This window comes from Lepisosteus platostomus, chromosome 9 (genome assembly GCF_059453375.1).
Source record: "Lepisosteus platostomus isolate fLepPlt1 chromosome 9, fLepPlt1.hap1, whole genome shotgun sequence".
In the NCBI taxonomy this organism is placed as follows: Eukaryota; Metazoa; Chordata; class Actinopteri; order Semionotiformes; family Lepisosteidae; genus Lepisosteus; species Lepisosteus platostomus.
In genome coordinates this window covers 7,533,941-7,553,846 of record NC_142619.1, presented here as the reverse complement: position 1 = coordinate 7,553,846, position 19,906 = coordinate 7,533,941, and the positions used below count along the sequence as shown (strand labels likewise).

The window sequence follows — 19,906 nt, the reverse complement described above, 5'->3', positions numbered from 1 at the left end:
ACATGGTTGAAACACACCTTTTCAAATGCAATCCAGAATAGATAATTAATTGCACAGCAAACTTTCAGCTGCTTTTTAACATAATAATGAGAATGAATCTGTATGTGAATGGATTCAGTTTCAGGGATTAAGGTTATAACTGACAAATAACCTGTAAAATGTTGGTTCTGTTTCTTTTTTCAATATTTCTACTCAGTTGTAGATTTGGTTTAAGCTTTATTCTACATTGAAACACTAAATGCTTTGTCAGGCATGTCTAAAATGTATTTTATTCACAATTTTATTTATATTAATTTTCATGTGAGCCTTTTAATAAAAGCATTGTTAATAGTAGTCCTAAAAGTAGAAGTAGATACTGTATATTGCACTCCCATTTTAATAAACAATGCACTACATACAGTATGCAATAAGGAACAAAACTGCAGTTTTGTTCTAACATTTAGATCTGCTTATAGGAGCAGTTATAGCACAAAGAAGACTGAGAAGTAGCAGTGTGGTATTAACGGAGGTCATGGTGAGAAATTAATTTCTGTAAAAAAAATTGAAGGAAATTTCAAAGTTCTTTCTTCAGTTCAAAATTTGACTTAGTTTTCAACGAACGTCTGAAAATACTTTCAGAAATCCAATATTTGCTTTCTTTTATTAAACGGATGACATTTCAGTTTGTTTTCCTCTTTCTGCATAGAATTTCAATAAGTGCTTTCTGGAAACAGAAACACTTTAGAAAGCATTGTACGTGTTTAAAGTCATCCTTTTGGTTTGCCCTGAAAGAACAAATAAAAAACAAAACTTCTGTGTAGGATAAAAATGTTGCATTCCATATAAGATGTTACATGTCATGGTAAGTAAGGCAAATCAACAAAATACTCAAGTCAGCAGTTCCTATAAAGGTGACATTATTTAAAATAGAAACATCCCCTTTTTGATATTGTTTTGTTTAGGGTTATCCTCAAATTAATTAAGTTTTCTCTTTACATATAGTGTAGATGTTTATTGTGGAGGAGCAGACAAAAAGGAAATTAAAAGAGCAGTCCTCCCCAGTTTTGCTTTTTAACCATAAACCTTCCTGACTACATAAAACATCAGCCAAGATCCCCTGACTCAGCAGCTCACTTGACAAAACTGAAACTAGTCTGGCCTGGTGAGCAAAATGCCAGTGATTGACTCGTGCATCTTCCTGCGCCCTCTATGGGCGTATATCAAAGTTAACTGTCAGTTTCCCATTGCCCGCAAAGGTTTTACACGAAACCCATGGCTTTTAAAACAGGACGACATTGACAGAAAAATGAATAAAAGGAGTGTTTTGTGCAACTGAATTTCATTTGCAGGTTCATCTGATTATTTTGTTCCAGAGAAACAAGAAATGAGCAATAAAGAAAAAGTTATGCAATGTGGTCATTCATATTCAGGTCTTTAAATAAATGTATTAAGTGTAAGGGACTAATGTCCCATCCAGGATGTACAGTATCGTACTTTGTGCCTGTTGCTTGCCAGGATCAGCCCTGGCTCCCCCAAGACGCAGAATTAGATGAAGTGGTTAGAAAATGGATGATTAGAGTCACTAAACTATTACTCACATTGCACAGCATAGCGTAATGTGCATTTTAACTTTTGAAAGCTTTTTTTTCTTTCTGTAAACCACATCTGAGGAAGTCCACAGCCATAACTGCTGTATTTGCGAAAACAGAAGTCTTGATGACGATCATCAGCTTAATAATTTCACATTTCCATGTCCTGCCTCTGTTTGTATGCACAGTGTTATGCTTGCTAGGCTACCGTAAAATCCATAATAGATGAAAGAGAATCCATGTTCTCGAAGCAGGAAACAGCACAGCAGGTGTAGTGTTTCAGATAACAATATCACCGTAACAAAATGTTGTTCAATAGCAAAACAAAAAAATAAAAAATCAACACATACTGTACAATTAAAAACAACATTGAGCTCAGGACAAAATCATATGTCATCCACATGTAAGAAAGTGTCTCTGTTCGGAAAGGATAAAACGTTTGCATTTGAGCAGTATTTGCAGTATGGAAACATTGTTTTTTGTGTGTGTGTGCTCATTAAAAGTTTGTCTAGAAAAACCAAAACTGACTATATTAAATACAAATATTTGCAAAAGTGTTTCATAGACATATCCTGCATCAGTTATCATCTGCAAAACATTAAATGCCTGCCACTATAGTAAAAGCAGTTCATTATAAGAACTTATCCTTAAGATCCCTTGGGAAGATATATATTAATTGCAGGGTCACATGATAACTGTAAGTTCATAGTTTGGAAAAAAAAGATGAACAACTGGAAAAGTACATTTGAGCTGTTATTGTTTTTGTGTTTTAATAATATCATTTAGAAGTATTCTATCTTGAAGCTCCACCCAAGTTTCAGTATTGCTCGATGATCCACTGTAAATAAGTTCTTTTTTTTTTTTTGGTTCAGTGCATCTTGAGATGCCTACTGTCTCTCAGTGCCTCACCCTAAATGAACCTTGGTATTCAGTGCTGGGTGCCACTTCTGAACTGCACACACCACCACAGGACCACAGACAAACAACCCTTTTAGGGTAAAATGCTAGAGATCAGTGGGAGTGCCAGTGTGTGGGTGAGCGAGCGAGGGGGAGTGGGAGTGGGAGTGAATCTCGAAGAACTTCAAAGCTCCGGCACAGGTTGTTTCGTTTTCTTTTCAAACGTGATTTCATTTTGGGTGAAGTATAGACACTTTAACAACCTTTCAAAGTTGTACCTTAGCTCTGGGCACCAGGACAAATGACCTTTTTGCTAATCAGTTGGCCTTTGTATCAAGTTTCCTGTACATCTGAGCATAAGGCTGTTACTTTAGACAGGTGTCTTTCCTTTCAAGGGAGTGTTCTAACTCTGCTGCAGTTTTGTTTTTTTATCGGGGACTGCACCTTATGTGTAATGGCAATAGAATTACTTAAAAGAAAGAAAAAATGGGAAAGAAACAAAACCTGGGAAGAAAAATGCTGCTACAAAACACAACAAAATTACTCTTTTAATTCTATGAAAAAGACTTCATTTAAAGGAAAACTTGTGAAAGCATAACATTAAAAATCAGCAATATTATATTAACCATCATTTTTTCCGGTGTATATGACACTCATCATGTAGTTACACCAGAACATAACAGCTTTTGACAATAGATAGTCTACGTTTCCTGAAATTCAGAATTCATCATAAGTGATCATTTCTTTTTTTACTCAACTTGTTAACCGCAACGGATAGGTTTCTTTTTAGATTCCCATGCCTTTTAGAATGCCATTTCGTCAGTGTTTTTTCTCCTCACTTTCATTTTAGGAGAGCTCATCAATTAGAAATAGGTGTATGTCCCTCCAAAACAAAAAGTTGTATCACAGAATTAACCGCTGAACAATATCTGAAATTAAAACAAAGTAAAAATAACATAACATTCCACACTCCCACTGCAAAAAAGAACCTAAATGCTTTTTCACAGTGTATGCTGGTTTTCAATGACACATTCTTAAAAATGCCCCAGAAAAAAAAAAAGGTCAAGAGCTCTAGGTCCCTCACTTAAGAAAGTAAATGAGAGAAGGTGGGCGGGGATTTTACTTGCAGATGAGACATATTCCATTTGGTTAAAAAAAATCCTGAAACCTGGGATGTATCAAAAACCTCTGCATGTGAAAAACAAAAGACAGAAATACTGACCTGATCCCTAAGTTTGTTTTCATTGCCCTTGCTTCTTTTTTTTTTTGCACACGATTTCAAAAGCAAATACCGTTTTCAAATTCTAAATCTACTCAAAGCACGAGTCATACCTTTTTGTTTTTCTAATCCATGCGTATCATTAACTGAAAATTGTGACAGTTGAAAATGGTTTTAGTTTGCTACAACATATTTTCCTCTTCATTATTTTTTCATTCTAACTTTAAAAAAAAAATCAGAACAAGAGGTTAGTCATGAACTTACAAAAGGAGAACCTGCTGGTGAAACTCGATCCTACAGTGTGGATTTTAATTTCTCAATCTTTTTCTCAAGTTCATTCATTTCTTAATGTTTTCATAGTATTTTTAGAAGCAGCTAAACTGTAATTATAATTTAATGAGTACCTGCACATTTATACAAAGAACAAATCTTTCAACAAAGAACAGTAAAGTCGGGCATTTCACATACATCACACATACATCCTTTTGTTTTCAGAATATTAGATTTTTTCTTTATTAATTAATTATCCTTCTACAGGTGACCAGTACAACGTTATTAATTATAAATAAGCCAATATTAAAAAATAATAAATGTGTTATTGTATCAAGAAGAAAATATCCTATTGCTTTACAAAAAAGTGAAAACATTTTTTTCTGTAACTTTAGATTTGTTTTAGTTTGTAAGTTGCCCCAAATACAAAACACAAATAATTGTTTTACAATTGTTTACATTACAAATAATTGTAAGTCATGTCTATAGAGTATTTAAGACATTTGTGACACCTCAAAAAAAAAATAAGGCACATTATTTTTAAGGTGCAGAAATCTAAAAAATGTGAAAGATTAACTAGTTTAAAGCAATAAATTACATTCATTTCTGTGACACAGAAACAAACAACATATAAAATAGTTCAGGTGGGTAGCTGTGTCAGCATGCGTAGGCTGCAAAGGAACAAGTGATAGGTTTATTCCATGCTGAAAAAAAAGAAGAAAAAAAACACAACGTTTCAGCCGTGGAACCTTCTTCAGGCTCCACGCCCGAAACGTTTTATTTTCATTCTTGTTTTTTTCAGCATGGAATAAACCTATTACTTGTTCCTTTGCAACATATAAAATACATTGATTTCTGTTTTATAATGTAATGAAGACTTCCAGTTTGCTAAGGAACATAATTTATTCTATTTTAATGTGTTTATTAGGATTATTTAGGCAAGATCCCTCATTTACACCTATCCAGCCATCCCATTTCAGCCTTACAACACAACATCCTTCCTTTAAATGAAATTTTGAGTTCTGGAGTTCTCACTGCATTCAGCACTCTCCTCTTATGATTGCGATTATCACCTGGAGAATAGAGAAGGACAGGCTTGCCAGAGTACAAAGAGTCAGCAGGGGTGAGGCCATGCCTACTGACCGACCGGCTTCTCATGGGGAATCTTTTATCACCAAATAAATTGTGCACTAGGAAAACCGTCAGGTGACAGCTACAGCTACTGTACAGTATATCACTTGCTCCTTGGGCAGCACTGTCCTGTAGCTCTTCTGTTCCTTTCTATGATCTTGTTAACGCTGTATTTCTTTTAGTTTGAAGGTGGACGGACAGTATGTTATTATTATAGCATATACTGTAGTGCATCTTTCAATCTATTACATAAAACTGCTACATTATAGCTGTTTCATTAAAAAAAAGAGTAAATATTGCGACAGAACTGAAATTCAGAGTTTTAACCGTGTACTAATGAAACGTGTATTTCAGATCGATAGGAGATAACAATATAGAATTTCAGCTGTTGTGTTTGGCTATTATTTTGCCCACAGAACATGTTTAGCCGTGGTAGAACAATGTCATTTGTTGTGTTCAACCCCGTCATTGAAGAAGAACAAATGTAGCAGGACAAATGGCTGACAGGTGTTCCTAATTGCTGAGGTGTCCCATCTTGTATTAATTAAGAGCTGTGGATGTACAGTATAGCTTCGGTTTCAGCTATTGGAGTTACTGTGACTTTTTGAGTCTGCCTCTTGAGTTAGAAGGCATAAACTAAGATGAAGACTAGAAAGCTGTCCATGACAAAAAAGCAAGAAATTGTGAAGATGAGAGCGAAGAAAATTCCAATCATAACCATGGCAGAAAGATTGGGCATCTCAAAATCAACAATGTGGAATATCCTGAAAAAGAAAGGCAGTACTAGAGGAGCTGGAAATCAGCAAAGACCTGGTCATTCAAGGAATATGACAGCAGAGTGAAGCAATGAAATTATTACTGTGCACAGAAGTCTTTGACAGAAGTATGTCATGGGCCACACTACAAGATCCTAACCTCTCTTCAACAATGACACAGAAAAGTCAGATTAGAATTTGCAAAAAAGTACAGTATAAAAATGAGGCACAACAATTCTGGAAGTTTTATGAACAGATGAGTCTAAGATAAACCTTACGTTTAAGCAAAAGTGTGGAGGAAGAGAGGAACCGCAAATGATTTTAAACAAACCACCTCATTTGTGAGGTCATCTGGAACTGGCTCACTGGTTTTTATTGATGATGTAATTAATGATGGAAGAGGCAGAATGAATTCTGAAGAGGAAGAGGAACTTGTACTTGTCTGTCCATGTTCAAAAACTTCTCCAAACATATTGGTGGGTATTTCACCCTACAGTAAGACAGTAACTCAAAACCCACTGCACCCTTAACCAAGGAGTTCATCTCCTTCAATCTCCGGATTTTAATCCTATTGAGAGGTATTTCACCTGTTTAAGATTAATCTAAAGTCAGAAACCACCACAAGAAGCCCCAAAAGTGCATAGTCATGTCACGCCCCACACTCTCCCTCGCAAATGCCATTACATTCCCAAACCCACTGTTTCACAACCTCATTCCTAACTGAACCCATCACCTTCTCACAGGCACCAGATTCCACAGATTCTCAGTCCTGGACCAATTATCCAACCAAATCCCTCTCCCTCCAGTATTTAAAGTTCCCTCACGCACCAAACCTGGCTCACTATTGAGAAGCCTCCTTTAGCGTTCTCTAGTGCGTGTTTTTGTCTCATTGGATTTCCCTTTTCAATCTCGTCTCTTGGATTTAGCCTTTTGGATTGTCTTCTCCGTTTGATCTATCTGATCTCTAGCTTCTCCTCTTGACCTTGCTTCTGGATTATGATTTTGGAATGTTTGCCTCTGCATCCCGCAGAATTCACGGCTATGCACAGGATACCTGGAAAACTACCTGCCGGTTCCCTGACAAGTCAAGGATTTGCAAAGGACTCTAAGGACTTGAATCAGTCATTACATGTAAAGATTATGTTCCCAAATAAAAGCTTAAAAAGTTAATTTGTCCTGAAACTGGGAAGAATGTTTTGAACAGAAAAATGTTTTCGTTCTAACATTGTTTAACGTGTAGGCACAACAGTTTTCAGAAATAAAAACTGGCATTAAAAATTCACTTTACTGTGCCAATATGTATTCTTTGCACTGAATTTATCCTGTACTCTTTATTTGCTTCTGGGGCTGACAGTGAAAATCCTTGTTATTTGTGAACATAAAACCACTCCCAGATTCTTGATCACATTTTGGGTGGCACCAGCTTCACACAAGTTATAAAAACGGATGATCACTGTCACACCAATGACTCTCTAGACAGGAAGATACAGAAAACATTCCTCTTCTGGATACTGTATACTATTGGCTTAGACATATTCTCTTTGGTTTTTCGTTCAAATAGAATCTCATTCCCTCTTTTATAGAATACTGTTCAAATAGAATCTCATTTTGCACTTAGTGCTTTGCATTAAATAAAGTGTAAATGTGCATTCAGAACTGATCTTTAACACTTAAATTTCCCAACCCATACATATACTCATCACAGTTTTCAGAAAGGTCTCAATGCTCTAGTAGCACCTCTATGACATTTCTGATCCAGCCAATCTTCCAGAATAATTTCCATTATCCAAGATAATTGCTGCTACTGTTTTTTTATACAACTTACATTGCAGCCACACTTCTGAAGACCTTGCATGTATAGGGCTACTTGAACTATTAAAATTGCACTGAAGCTGCAATTGCAATTGGAGCTATGATTTTATGTCTTTAAGACAAAGTGGAAGTTCACGTTTGACCTCCGTGAAAAATGTGCAAAGCCGAAACTACCTTTGACATTTCTCACGTTTTGTTTCCCCCTTCAAACTGTCTGGACTCTGGAATTTAATTTGTAAGTTATGAGAAGCGACTGAAGCACCGGAGAAGTTCACCCCAAGAGAAGGCACCACTCCTGAAATGTTGTGTTTCTTTTCCTCTATTTTCAGCATGGAATAGACCTTTACTTGACCTTTGCAGCCTACGCATGCTGACGCTGACGCAGCTAGCTACTTGAACAACTTTTATCAATCATGGCCTCCTAATAATTCCAATCTATGAATTGGCTTCATCACTCCGTTCTCCTCCCCAATGATAGCTGATATGTTGTGAGCATAGTGGCGCACTTTGGCTGCTGTCATATCACTTAGATCGGTGGTACAGTGCAGGTTTGAGCAGAGTGTTCAGAAAAGCACTAAACCACTAAATGTAAGGATATTATTATTATTATTATTATTATTATTATTATTATTATTATTATTATTATTATTATTATTATAGCAGCCCAGGAATTGTAGCCAGGACTCCAGCGGTGAAGTAGTGATACAGCCACCTCAGTATGCTCAGACTCTACACTGGCAACATAAGCAGTGAGTCAGCAGTGCCACAAGGCACAAGACTCAGCATCCTGTTACTGTTTTGGCACTTTAATTGTAGTTTTAAAGTATCCCCACACAGTGAGCAAATAAGGAATTTCTCCTGGAAACGTAAACAAGCAACTAACAAGATAAAACAAAGACCGTCTTTACAGTTCTTTTGAAATTGATTGTTAAATGTTTCACGTCAAAAGAATGCACCGGAGATGTGCTTAAACATCCTGGAGTGCAGACAGTCTGAAATTAAGAGGACCGGTGAGCTCCAGCACAAATTAAACAAAACACGAAATGCTTAATGAGAAGAAACATTGTTTTAAAATGTATTCATTTATGGTGCATTCCAGACATAACTAGGAAAGAAATCAGCCTTCGTGAAATGAGCAGTAGTATCAAGGAATTTAGACCACAATTCTGACCACTGGAGGAACATCTGCCTTATTATGATTGATTGTTAGGCTGGAAATAAAGAAAAAGTCACTAAACTTTAAATGAACATGTTTTTAGCAGGTTCCTTTCCATTTGAAGTGATAGCTGTTGATTGAAAAAAGGGGTAAAGAGGAAATCTGGAAAACTTTCAGAGCAAAAAACCAAACCCCACCGGCTAATCAGGTATTCTAGCCCTGTGTAAAAGAAAAAAAACAGTATATCACCCTTCTGTGGCTAGATTCATCTTCAGTGCACCTGATTACCGATTCCTAATTCCTAATTCATGTCATCAGCAAGCTATAATTGGAAGACCTGTGAAAATCTATATATTAATAAAACACTCATGACACCAAAAGCAGTATTTTATTATTTATTTATTATTTATTTATTATTATTTAATAGTAACAACAGCTGTATTTTTATTTATGGAATGGTATTTTTTATAGCTCTGTTACCACAAGATCATAGGAAATGTAACAGATAAAGACTGTGTGCTTCTTATCCACTGTAAACCTGATGTTATTTCCGCTGACCGCCCATTAACGATGTTTGCTCTGCAATGGGAGCTCTAAATTGACTTGTGGAAGGATTTTGTTATCGGTCTTAACAAAGTGCTGGAAACTGAAATCTAACTCCTTCAATAAGAGAGGCAAACAAAGCGCATATCACTGTAAGGTGTCTGACAATTCATAAATACTTCCCTTAACGCACTCTTGTGTAAAAGGAAGAAAAAAAGGGCAGTGTAGTGCTTTCATTGTGAGAGCGTGCTAATTGGTATGTTCACACACAGTGGTACCCATGCGCACATATTTGCAAAGTGATTGATAACAGTGCAGTAAAAGCACACAGGATAGAATTCACAGGGAAGCTTTAAAAAAATTGCTTGGGAAAGAAACGCAAAAGGTACCGTCAAGCATAGTAGACTTAAGGGAATGGGTCTGATTTGAACACTTCAACAAAAGTCCTTCATTTTCAAGCCACTAAAGGCAGTTATATTGTTTTTTCTGCACCTCAGGTGCAGTAGTTGATGATAAGGCTTTTCAAAAACATTGTCATCCCCCCACACACAAAAGAAAACAGGTTCTCCAAGTTCTGAATACATTTCTAGGTCTGCAGATGAACAACTACAAGAAGAAAAAGAAAACACAAACGTAATGATAACAACAGTGATTATATGTGTGCAAGCCTTCATGGTTAGAATACAGAGAGGCTGTCAATAATAACAGTGTTTGGTTTAAAAATGTGAGCATTTGAATAGCTCAGTTTCATTTAAATGTTAAATGTCTTGCATATGTGACTAATAATAATTCCTTATACTTATATAGTGCTTTTCTGGACACTTCACTCAAAGCGCTTTACAGGTAATGGGGACTCCCCTCCACCACCACACATGTGCAGCATCCACCTGGATGATTCGACAGCAGCCATAATGCGCCAGTATGCTCACCACAAACCAGCTATCAGTGGGTAGAAGAACAGAGTGATTAATCCAGTTCATAGGTGGGGATTACTAGGAGACCATAATTGGTAGAGGCCAATGGGAAATTATACTCCTACTCTTTTTCAAGAAACATACTAGGATTTTTTAAATGAACACAGAGGCTCTTCCGAAGGACAGCATCTTTTTACAATATAGTGTCACTATACTGGGGCATTAGGACCCACACAGGACTCACTAACACATTTCCCAGCAGCAACCTTTTTCCCATGAGGTCTCCCATCCAGGACCTGCCAGGCTCATACCTGCTTAGCTTCAACAGGTTATCAGTTGTAAGATGTAGAGTGATATGGCTGCTGGATGCTGCCATATCTACAAGGCTACAAGGCTTAACTGCACTGGCACAAGACCTATAGGAAGCAGCTATGCAAATGTATCATTGATGAGGCCAATGAAATTTCAAATAGTATTTCAACACTATTACAAAGCAGGGGTCCTAAAGCAGCCCAAGAAGGCCACATAGTGCTGGTTTTCATTGCATGGTTTTATTGCCTAAGCATTGCTTAATTAGACCATCCATCTTCTCACCCTTTCATCTAATTCAGGGTCAGAGGGGAGCAGAAATCTATCCTGTCAAGTAATGGGCACAAGGCAGGATACACCTTGGACAGGACACAAGTCCATCACAGGGCATACACAGACACTAGCACAGACAAAGACAAAGACACGCATACAGTACCAGGTCTGTTTTTTCTCAGAAGCCAATTAATCTAGTAGTACATACAAACACCATGCAGACAGCACTCCATATCTAGAATTAAACCCAGGGATCCAGCACTGCAAAACAGCACTGCTAACCACAGCACCGCTGTGCCATCCATTTAATAAGGTCAATTTAACTCTATTTCCTAGGTCATAGGAATTTTGAAGACTCAAAACTCCTGTTAAGTCTTTACACATTTGGTATATGCTGCTTACCTGCTGGGCAGTTTCCTCTGCCTGTCATGTTCAGAAACATTCATTTTAAATACCAGAGTGGACGCTGTCCAGGGAAGATGTGTTGCATGACTTCTATCTTTGCGACTTTTGAGGTTTTCATGCCCTGTGGCAAACGTCCGAAAGAGCATCATCGACCCTGAACACGGACACACTGAGGTCTTTAAAGTTTCTTTTTCAGAGTCTACAATGCAGTCTACAATCCAGGAAGTCGCCATTTTTTTAAAGTAGCCCCCAGATGTCTCCCTCAATAAAAAAGGAAACTTTTCAAACCTTGCTAGAAAACACACACGCACAAAAATTACTTTGTGCTCAAAGAGTATTTTCTAAAATTCAGGAAATTGGAAAACTGGGTCCCAATAGATGATAACCTTATTCCAGCCCCCAGCTCTTACTATATATACACTCGTTCATCCGTGGTAAAATGACTTCCAGTGAACTCGACTCTGTTCTCTCCCATTCAGTTTTTTTCCCGTTACTAGCAGGATTTCATTCAAACAAAGCAAAACAAGCTGCCTTGTGTCTCCCCCTGCTCTTTCACAGGTACCACATCTGCAGCTATTTATACCACACAGAGTCACACAGAGCCAATGGTCTCTCTCTGGAAATGAAGGGAATGTGCGATACAATCTTTTCAACAGCATAAGGACCTGGTGAGCCATCGAGACACAAGAGGAAGTCAGTTCATAGGATCGGCTTGGAAGTATTGAATTTTTGTCTGCAGGCGCTCGGTTTTTTATGACAAAAAAACGATAAAATAATAAGCTATGTTCGTGCCTAGTGAGCTGTGAACATCCAAAATAAGCATTTGCCTACAGTTTTATATGGCACATTCTTGCTGTATTACCACTGAAGAGGAGCTGTAGTGACTGTGCTTCATCTTTGAAATCAAATCACTGACTAGAGTGACTTTTGCATTCCTTGTAACATCTTGTCTCGTGAGCCATGGGGAGTAAAACACTTCAAGAAACAAACGTCACCAAAAAGAGGAAAAACACATATCTGGAAATAAAACATCTTTCAATGCAGACAGCTGTAGAGCTACTGGCTACTGCTTCTCTCCCCTTATTGTGACTATACAGTACATGGAACCCAGAGCACAGTGATACAAGCACCAAAAAAGTCTTTGCTACAGATGCAGCCATTCAAAATGAGCGGGTTATACCGCGTTAAAACGCGGTGCGCTTGTCGCGGTATAACACGGGTTACTGTATAATACCGTATAATCCCGCATAATACCGCAAGTAAGATAATAGTATCTGGAATTACCGCCAGGTGGAGTTTATAAGGCTCAACCTCTCATGTACAGCGTTTGAGCTGTCGCCATCAAAGTCTTTACCGAAGATATTACTAATAGTATTAATAATGAATGACCTTGGACAAGCTGTAAACTCAAAGTATTACCCTGGTCCACATTCTTTGTAACTGTCTTTGTAAATGAAAACTTATTTGAAATCATATGAAAGGTGGGCTGTAAATGTTGTCAAAAAAGCATCTGATAATGTCTCTCAGTACTGACACCCTCAAGAATTGATGCAGTTTTCAAAATGGAGCCCAAAGCAATTTGAGCTTGATTTCTGCACTTTTCAGTTTATGGAAGCAGAAGGGGTAGCCATGGCTGAAGTAATAGTGATAGACACTACTGCTACTCCGTCGGTACAAAAGTATGACAATGCTTCATCAAAAGAAAACTGGTGCTCAGTATTGGTCTACATACAGTAACACACCGGCTTTAAAGAGGCCATAGATATACATGTATGTTCATCTGGAGGAACAAACATACTGTATTAACCACACTGTCCAGAAATGTGAAAGTACAATAAAAAATAGCTTTGGCACCCAATTTCAAGAGCATTCCAAAGTTCTGCATTGAGTTCACTTGAGAAATAATATACATTTTCCAAATCAGAAACACAGGGCTGTAAACTAACCTTAAATAACTTTTTTTAGGATGTCAGAAATATCCTGGGTTGCTCCTGTGCAAACAGTACTCTCGCTAAAAAGTAAAACTAACTGACGCATTGGTCCTGTCTCTCATCCTGCTCTGAAGAATTACTGTGGTTTAGGTAGAAAGGTTTATGATTTTTAGTTTTTGTTTCACATGTGTTTCAGATTAACTGATAAACTGAATCAAGTGAAAACACACAGTGAGCTTCCAGACTTTTTTAAAGGTCAAAACAACAGCATTAGCAAAAATAATTTAAAAAGAATGAGCCCAGTCCACGCTTGCTTCAGAATTTTATTAAATAAAGTGTATTAATCAATATGTTGACAAGGGATAAAACAAATTCATTTTGGTAGGAAATCTGACTAGGTTCTTTAAAGGAAACCACATACTATTAATGAAATCAAATCCTACTTTTTTATACGGTATACAGTATATGTGACAACTCATTTAGTCCTTTTACCTTGAATATAAATCTTTTAAGACTTTTGCATGAGATTGTTGTTTGAAAGCATGATCGTTTTGCATGAGATTGTTGCTTGAAAGCACAATAATGATTATTAGAAATTAAAAAAATGAAGAAATTGTAACTTTGGGAGCTGTAATCACACACTGGAAGAAAAGGAGGCTAAAATAAACACACTTACTGTACGTACTGTAATTATTTGATATTATTTTTCTTCCAAAGAAAAGAAACCTGTATTATGAAAATGCTTACTTTATTTCCATGGTAGGAATAACAAAAGAAGCAGTTTTCATCACATCACGAGAGTAGCATTAAGAACAATTACAATATGCTGTGTTAACAGAGGGAACCTTACCGAAAGAGATAGCTGGTGGCCCATTTAACTTGCATTAAAGTTACTGTTTTAGTTCAGCTATGCCTTGCATTTTGAGGCATTAGAAGGAAGGATGCAACTCTTAATTAGTTGTTTCTCATAAGTTAAATACATTAATACATGTACTAATACTAGATTTTGTTTTCACTGAGAATAATTTATGTATCAATCTACCAAGATCTTGCAGTAGTACACTGTTGTAATCAATATCAGGACCTGTGCTGCCATTGTATAGTGCGAAGGAAATTAGTTCTTGTCATTAGTGGTTCTTCTGTATTTTGGGGTATTCCCTGTTCCTTTATTATCCACAGATTTACCACATATACTAGGTCCCTGCACATGGGAGCACCTGTTATTAGTGTTTGCTAGAACATCATTCTGCTTTTCATAGAAGTGTTATATTGGCTAAGAGCTCTAATGTAGTACCATGAGTTAATAACAAAATACCCATTTTACAGAAGGGCAGGCAGCTGCTTCCCATTACCTGTAAAGCGCATTGAGCAGTGTATCTAGAAGAGTGATATACATGTACAGTAAGTCGAGCACTTTTGAGAACTAGGTCCCAGTTTGTTAACACAAAGACGTGTAATGCAATACATCAGAAATTTCGAGTCTGTTGCGGGAATTTGAGTGAGATTCGCTCACCTGATGTCTCGGTGAAATGTCTTTAGTTTATGTTGTGATTAGTTAGAGGAGTTGTAATATAGAGATATTGAAAAACTGAATGAGGTAGTTGGAAGTGAGGAAACACCGAGTGAGGCTTCCCTTGCCTTTCGGTAGCAGGTTTGTCTCGTCTAGATTTTTCAGAAACTGTAAAAAGCATCCACACAATCCAGTTCACACAAAAGGCTTTTGGCAAAAGCACAAACACTTTAGCCAAACATATTGCAGTCTCAGCAAAATATTAGCTATAAGCGCAGCTGTAGCATACCATAGTGACACCCACAAAGTTAGATACTTTAGCTTGCAGGACAACTCTAGATGCCTTTCTTAGGTCTTAAAACTCTGATGTCCTGCTGTAACAACACTGACGGTTTCCCATTTTCCTAACCAGAAACCTTATATCGTAAGGGTTGCCTTAATTCACCACAAAGCTGTGAATCTCTTTACTAGATAAAAAAAAATGTTAGAATTGAACTGAAAGAACGACAAAATCACCATCTACCAGAGATAATTCCTTGTCATTTTTAAAATTACGTGTAGAAGTTTAAGCTCGCACGTGACCCTTTTCTTCACTCGTTAGGGAATACTGATCCTCAAAATAATACGCACACAGGCATGATCTTTTAGTGGTGTTTCAGTAGTGTGTGCTTCACTAGGAAATTGATTTTCCACCTGGGATTCTCTGTGAACTGTGGACTTCAGATCTGTGGTTCTGATTCAGATTTAATCATGTCAGACAGTGGCTTAGAGAACAGTACATTTGCTTCACAGCTCCTGGCTCCTGGGCTCAGTTCTTTGTGGAGTTTGCATGCTTTCATCTGGAAAGATGGGTTTTCCTGGGATAACTGATGTCTCTAAGTGCAGTCTGTATAAACAGTCTGTATATGTTTGACAAAATCTGTATGTGTACCCTGAGATGGACTAGCATCCTTTCCAGAGAATATGTCATGTCATGTCATTTGCCAAACTGTTTTATAACATATGGTGTCACGGGAAGCCGGAGTCTACCTGGCAAGCAACGGGCACAAGTCAGGGTACACCCTGGACAGGGGCACCAGTCCATCGCAGGGCAAGTGCAAGTGAATCAAAAATGGGAAAATTTGGAGGCCACGGTAAAGGCCGATTGGGGAAGTTTGGCCCTGACACAGGGATAACTCCCTACTCTTATCGAGAGATGCCCAGGGATCTTTAATGACCACTGAGAGTCAGGACCTCAGTTTAATGTCTCATCCAAAAGACAGCACCCACTGCAGTATAGTTTCCTCCCACTATAACGGCCCATTAGGACCCACACAGACCGCAGGGTGGGCACCCCCTGCTGGACCCACTAACACCTCTTCCAGGAGCAACCATAGTTTCCCAGGAAGTCTCCATCCAGGTACTGACCATGTACTGACCAGGCTCAGACCTGCTTAGCTTCAGTGGGTAGCCAGCTGAGAGCTGCAGGGTGATATAGCTGCTGGCTCCAGAGAGTATTATACCTTAAAATCATTGTGTATGGGGTTAGACCCTGATTCACTGTGCCCCTGTATTGCATTAAGTGGGCATTGAAAATGGATGCCTTTTTTATGACATTATAAAGATTTTTATTATATTTTGTATCTCTGTTCATTGCGTTGAGGCAAATATTACATGTACATTTGATATATGGGGTTTATATATAAATATATATTTAAATATGGTTAAGCATACGTCAGGGGTCCTTACAAAGAATGATTTATTGACTTGGTCTCACAACCAAAATCATTTGATGTCTCCCAGGTACCCGTAATATTTTTGTGATGACCATACTATTCTCCCACACCTCCTTGATAACAAGCCAAGTGCAAAATCAATCCAATTAGTTAATTAAATCCAATTAGTATTGTTCTACTTGTTATACACAAAAAGTGCTATGTCATACAGCAGGGTCTCTTCCTGCCTTTCCAAGAACACCATGTCATTAGGCAGCCCAGGTTAAACCTTATCTAGAAGCAGTACATTGAACTGTTGCAGAAGAAAGCAATGGCAAACAACATAACTATCTCTTAATTATCAGTGCCTTTTTTTGGAAAAAATACTCAATTTTTAGTATGCTGGTGTTTAATCTGGCAGAAGATTAAAAATGTCAGTGATAAAGGCTGGATCAGGAAAAAAGGTCATTGCATTTTCCTTTCTATTTAAAGATTCAGTGGGAGCTCATCAGGGTTTCTGAGCTGTGGATAATTTGGTTAAAGGTCAAACAGGCACTTAAAAAAAACACTGATTTAAATATCATTACTCACATCGCACTTTTCTGGTTAGTTCACCCACCTTGCTTTGTGCAGCTTCTAGTGCTCAGAAAAGAGAATGATTGACTTCCACATCTGTAAATGAACTCCTCTTCAGATTTTCACTTTTCAAATATGCTGTTATTTTAGCTTTTCTTCTATCCCCAAGATACTAATTAATAATAATAAGTGCTTCCACTTAAATAGCGCTTTTCTGGACGCTCCACTCAAAGTGCCTTACGGGTAATGGGGACTCCCCTCCACCACCACCAATGTGCAGCATCCACCTGGATGATGCGACGGCAGCCATAGTGCGCCAGAACTTTCACCACACACCAGCTCTCAGTGGGGAGGAGAGCAGAGTAATGAAGCCAATTCATAGATGGGGATAATTAGGAGGCCATGAATGGTAAGGGCCAATGGGAAATTTAAGTGTGTAAGTGTAAGCAATTATTATTATTTATTATATCTTTACACAAAGGTTTGGAAGAAGCTACCCAACCATGCTGTTGTAGCTGATGCCCTGGATTGTCTCAAGGAATGGGTGGATGACATCCTCAAATTATTAAGATGCTAACTAGCAGGCAATACAATGAATAGTTTTTTCGTATTTTATAACTATTCTTATGTCCTTCGTATTTATCCCACTGTCTGCAGAAGACCATTCCTTTTAACCTGAAAGGTGCTGTGTTCAGTCTACTTGCTTAAAGGATGAAAAACTGATTTTATTATGCCTATTACTTCCACATTCCAATAATTCTGTTATGGAAACGCTAACTTTAAGAAAATCCTTCCTTCGTCTTTTCAAAAACTGAAAAGGTTAACATAGGTCTCACGTAAAATTTCTAGCCTAATTTAAATTGAGCTATAATGAATGCATTTGTAGTTCGGGCCCACAATGAAAATTCATTTCATACATTGAAGTGATCTTCAACAAAACCTAACACAACTTTTCAAGATGGCACGAGAATTATCACCGCATTAAGGATTATAAAGAACAAACAGCCCAGTCCTGAAAAATACAGTACAAGCATCACATGTCACCACTTTCTGCCAGAATTGTTAAATCCCATGTCTTACCTGACATGTTTTCTCAACTTATGCACAATCTTCCAAGACTTCAGCCTGTATGCACTGGGAGTGCTGCCTAATGTCGCTTGCAGCTGAAAAAAGAAATGCCAGTTACAAACACTTCCGTCATATTGAATTTTGGAGAAAAACAGTTCAACTGCCTTGAATCAATATTCAGCAGAAGCATCTTTGAGAGAAATTCCAGCCATGAGTCTTTCGGGATTTGTCTCTACCGAATTTGCACATAAGGACACTATAGTTTTTGACCATCCTTCTTTGCAAAATTGCTCAGGCTCCCTCAGGTTGAATGGGGATGCAAGTGAACAGAGATAGTGAGATGGACCTCTATACACCAAAATATGCTGAAACACAAAACATACTTTATAGCCATGTCAATTAGCCATACACCAATACTGATCCCATGAATACTGAAGAAATTGCTCTGAACATTGTCTGCATATATGAAAGGGTAACAGACTTAGTGTAATTGTGGGGAAACTCAGTTTACAGGGTTCTGCTATAGGTTTGTGGATTCCTATACAAGTGGTATGAAATGGACATGTATGGTCTGTAACATAATGTTATATTTATGTTTACTTGTACTGTTTGTATGTTTTATAAGTTTCTATGTATGTGCTTTGACATGGTTTGATGCAAGACACATTTCTGAAAAAATCAGACAATAAAGTACTGTATTATCGCATCATATTGTATCTTGAAACTTAAATCATAGCAAGTTCTCCTCAGCGACAGTGTTCTTACTGCAAAAATGTTAAGGAGTTGTGACCTGGTTACCATATAAACTAGTATGTCAGGTTCATTGTTCAGTACTGGAACTGCAAATCATATTGATTTTCTCTAATTCATTAGTCCTGGGACTTCCCTGTTCACTTACCTACTGTTTACCATCAGTAAACTATCACTTTTTAATAATAAGATTAGCATTGGTCTTGATAATGTCTGACACCAAGTTACTTGCTATTTTTCTTCAAGCAGAGCACAGGAGTTGCCTTTGCACTACAACAGGAAGTAGATACATAAACATAAAAAATAAAGAAAGTTAACAAAAGCCAAGCCTAATGTCCCAGCAGGACGACTAGGGGTATTGCACATTAAGGATCTTATGGCCCAGCTTGCTGAAGTAGAGGTGTTAATGCCTGTGTCTAAAGCTTATTTCAGCTCTGGCCTGCCTAACTAATTGGTGAAGGAAAAGGGTCCTACCTTGTATGTAATGCCTGAGACATGTACTAATTTGTCATTAAATTCCTTGGCACTCTTTGTCAGAATTTATAGCACTGTCAGCTCTGGTGAAATGACTTAATTCTATGTGGTGCTTGCACAATCTAGCCTCCCAAAATTTAATTAAAACAGGTTAAGCAATTTCTTACTTCTTACTTCAAGTACTTAATTTTTTTTACTTCAACTTCTGCGTGGTAGGACTGTTTGCACATACTGGTTGCATTGACCAGGTATAGTAGGTGCTGACATTCAGTGGTGGCTGAAGTGAGTCCCATTCTGATTTGGGATAATCTGGGATTAAAAAACTAAAGAGCAAGCAATCACTTTTAAATATTAGTCAAAAAATGAGAAATAAAATATGATGTTTTCTCATTGCACTTCTTTGTAAAGTTCCAAAACCCCTTTGGTAGGCCATAACGCAGTTTAATCTGTAAGATATCTGAAGTCTGTGCCTGTGTTGCAATCAGTGCAGTGAAAGACTTGCATAATATGTGGTTATAGAACTTTTTTTAAATGGCTTTCATTTATATTGCGCAAATTGCATTCAGTACTGTGCAGCATCAAAGTCGGTGAAGTCTGAAGTTGCTTCAGGTAAGGTTAGCCTCTGTTAAACTGGTCTGATAACACTGACAA

At 37.6% G+C, this 19,906-nt stretch overlaps 1 protein-coding gene across 31 annotated transcripts in view; it reads right to left on the bottom strand.

Moving 5' to 3' along the window:
- LOC148654491 (uncharacterized) overlaps window positions 1-19,906 on the bottom strand; it is a 263,900-nt gene that overhangs the window by 84,043 nt on the left and 159,951 nt on the right. For all 31 annotated transcript variants that reach the window (XR_015941480.1, XR_015941479.1, XR_015941482.1 and 28 more), the window contains one exon: window positions 18,044-18,126. Coding sequence is in view for 7 of the 31 variants with exons in the window: in XM_088646747.1 (XP_088502873.1) it covers window positions 18,044-18,126 (83 nt within the window). In the remaining 24 variants the exon portion in view is untranslated. The remainder of the gene's footprint in view (window positions 1-18,043; window positions 18,127-19,906) is intronic.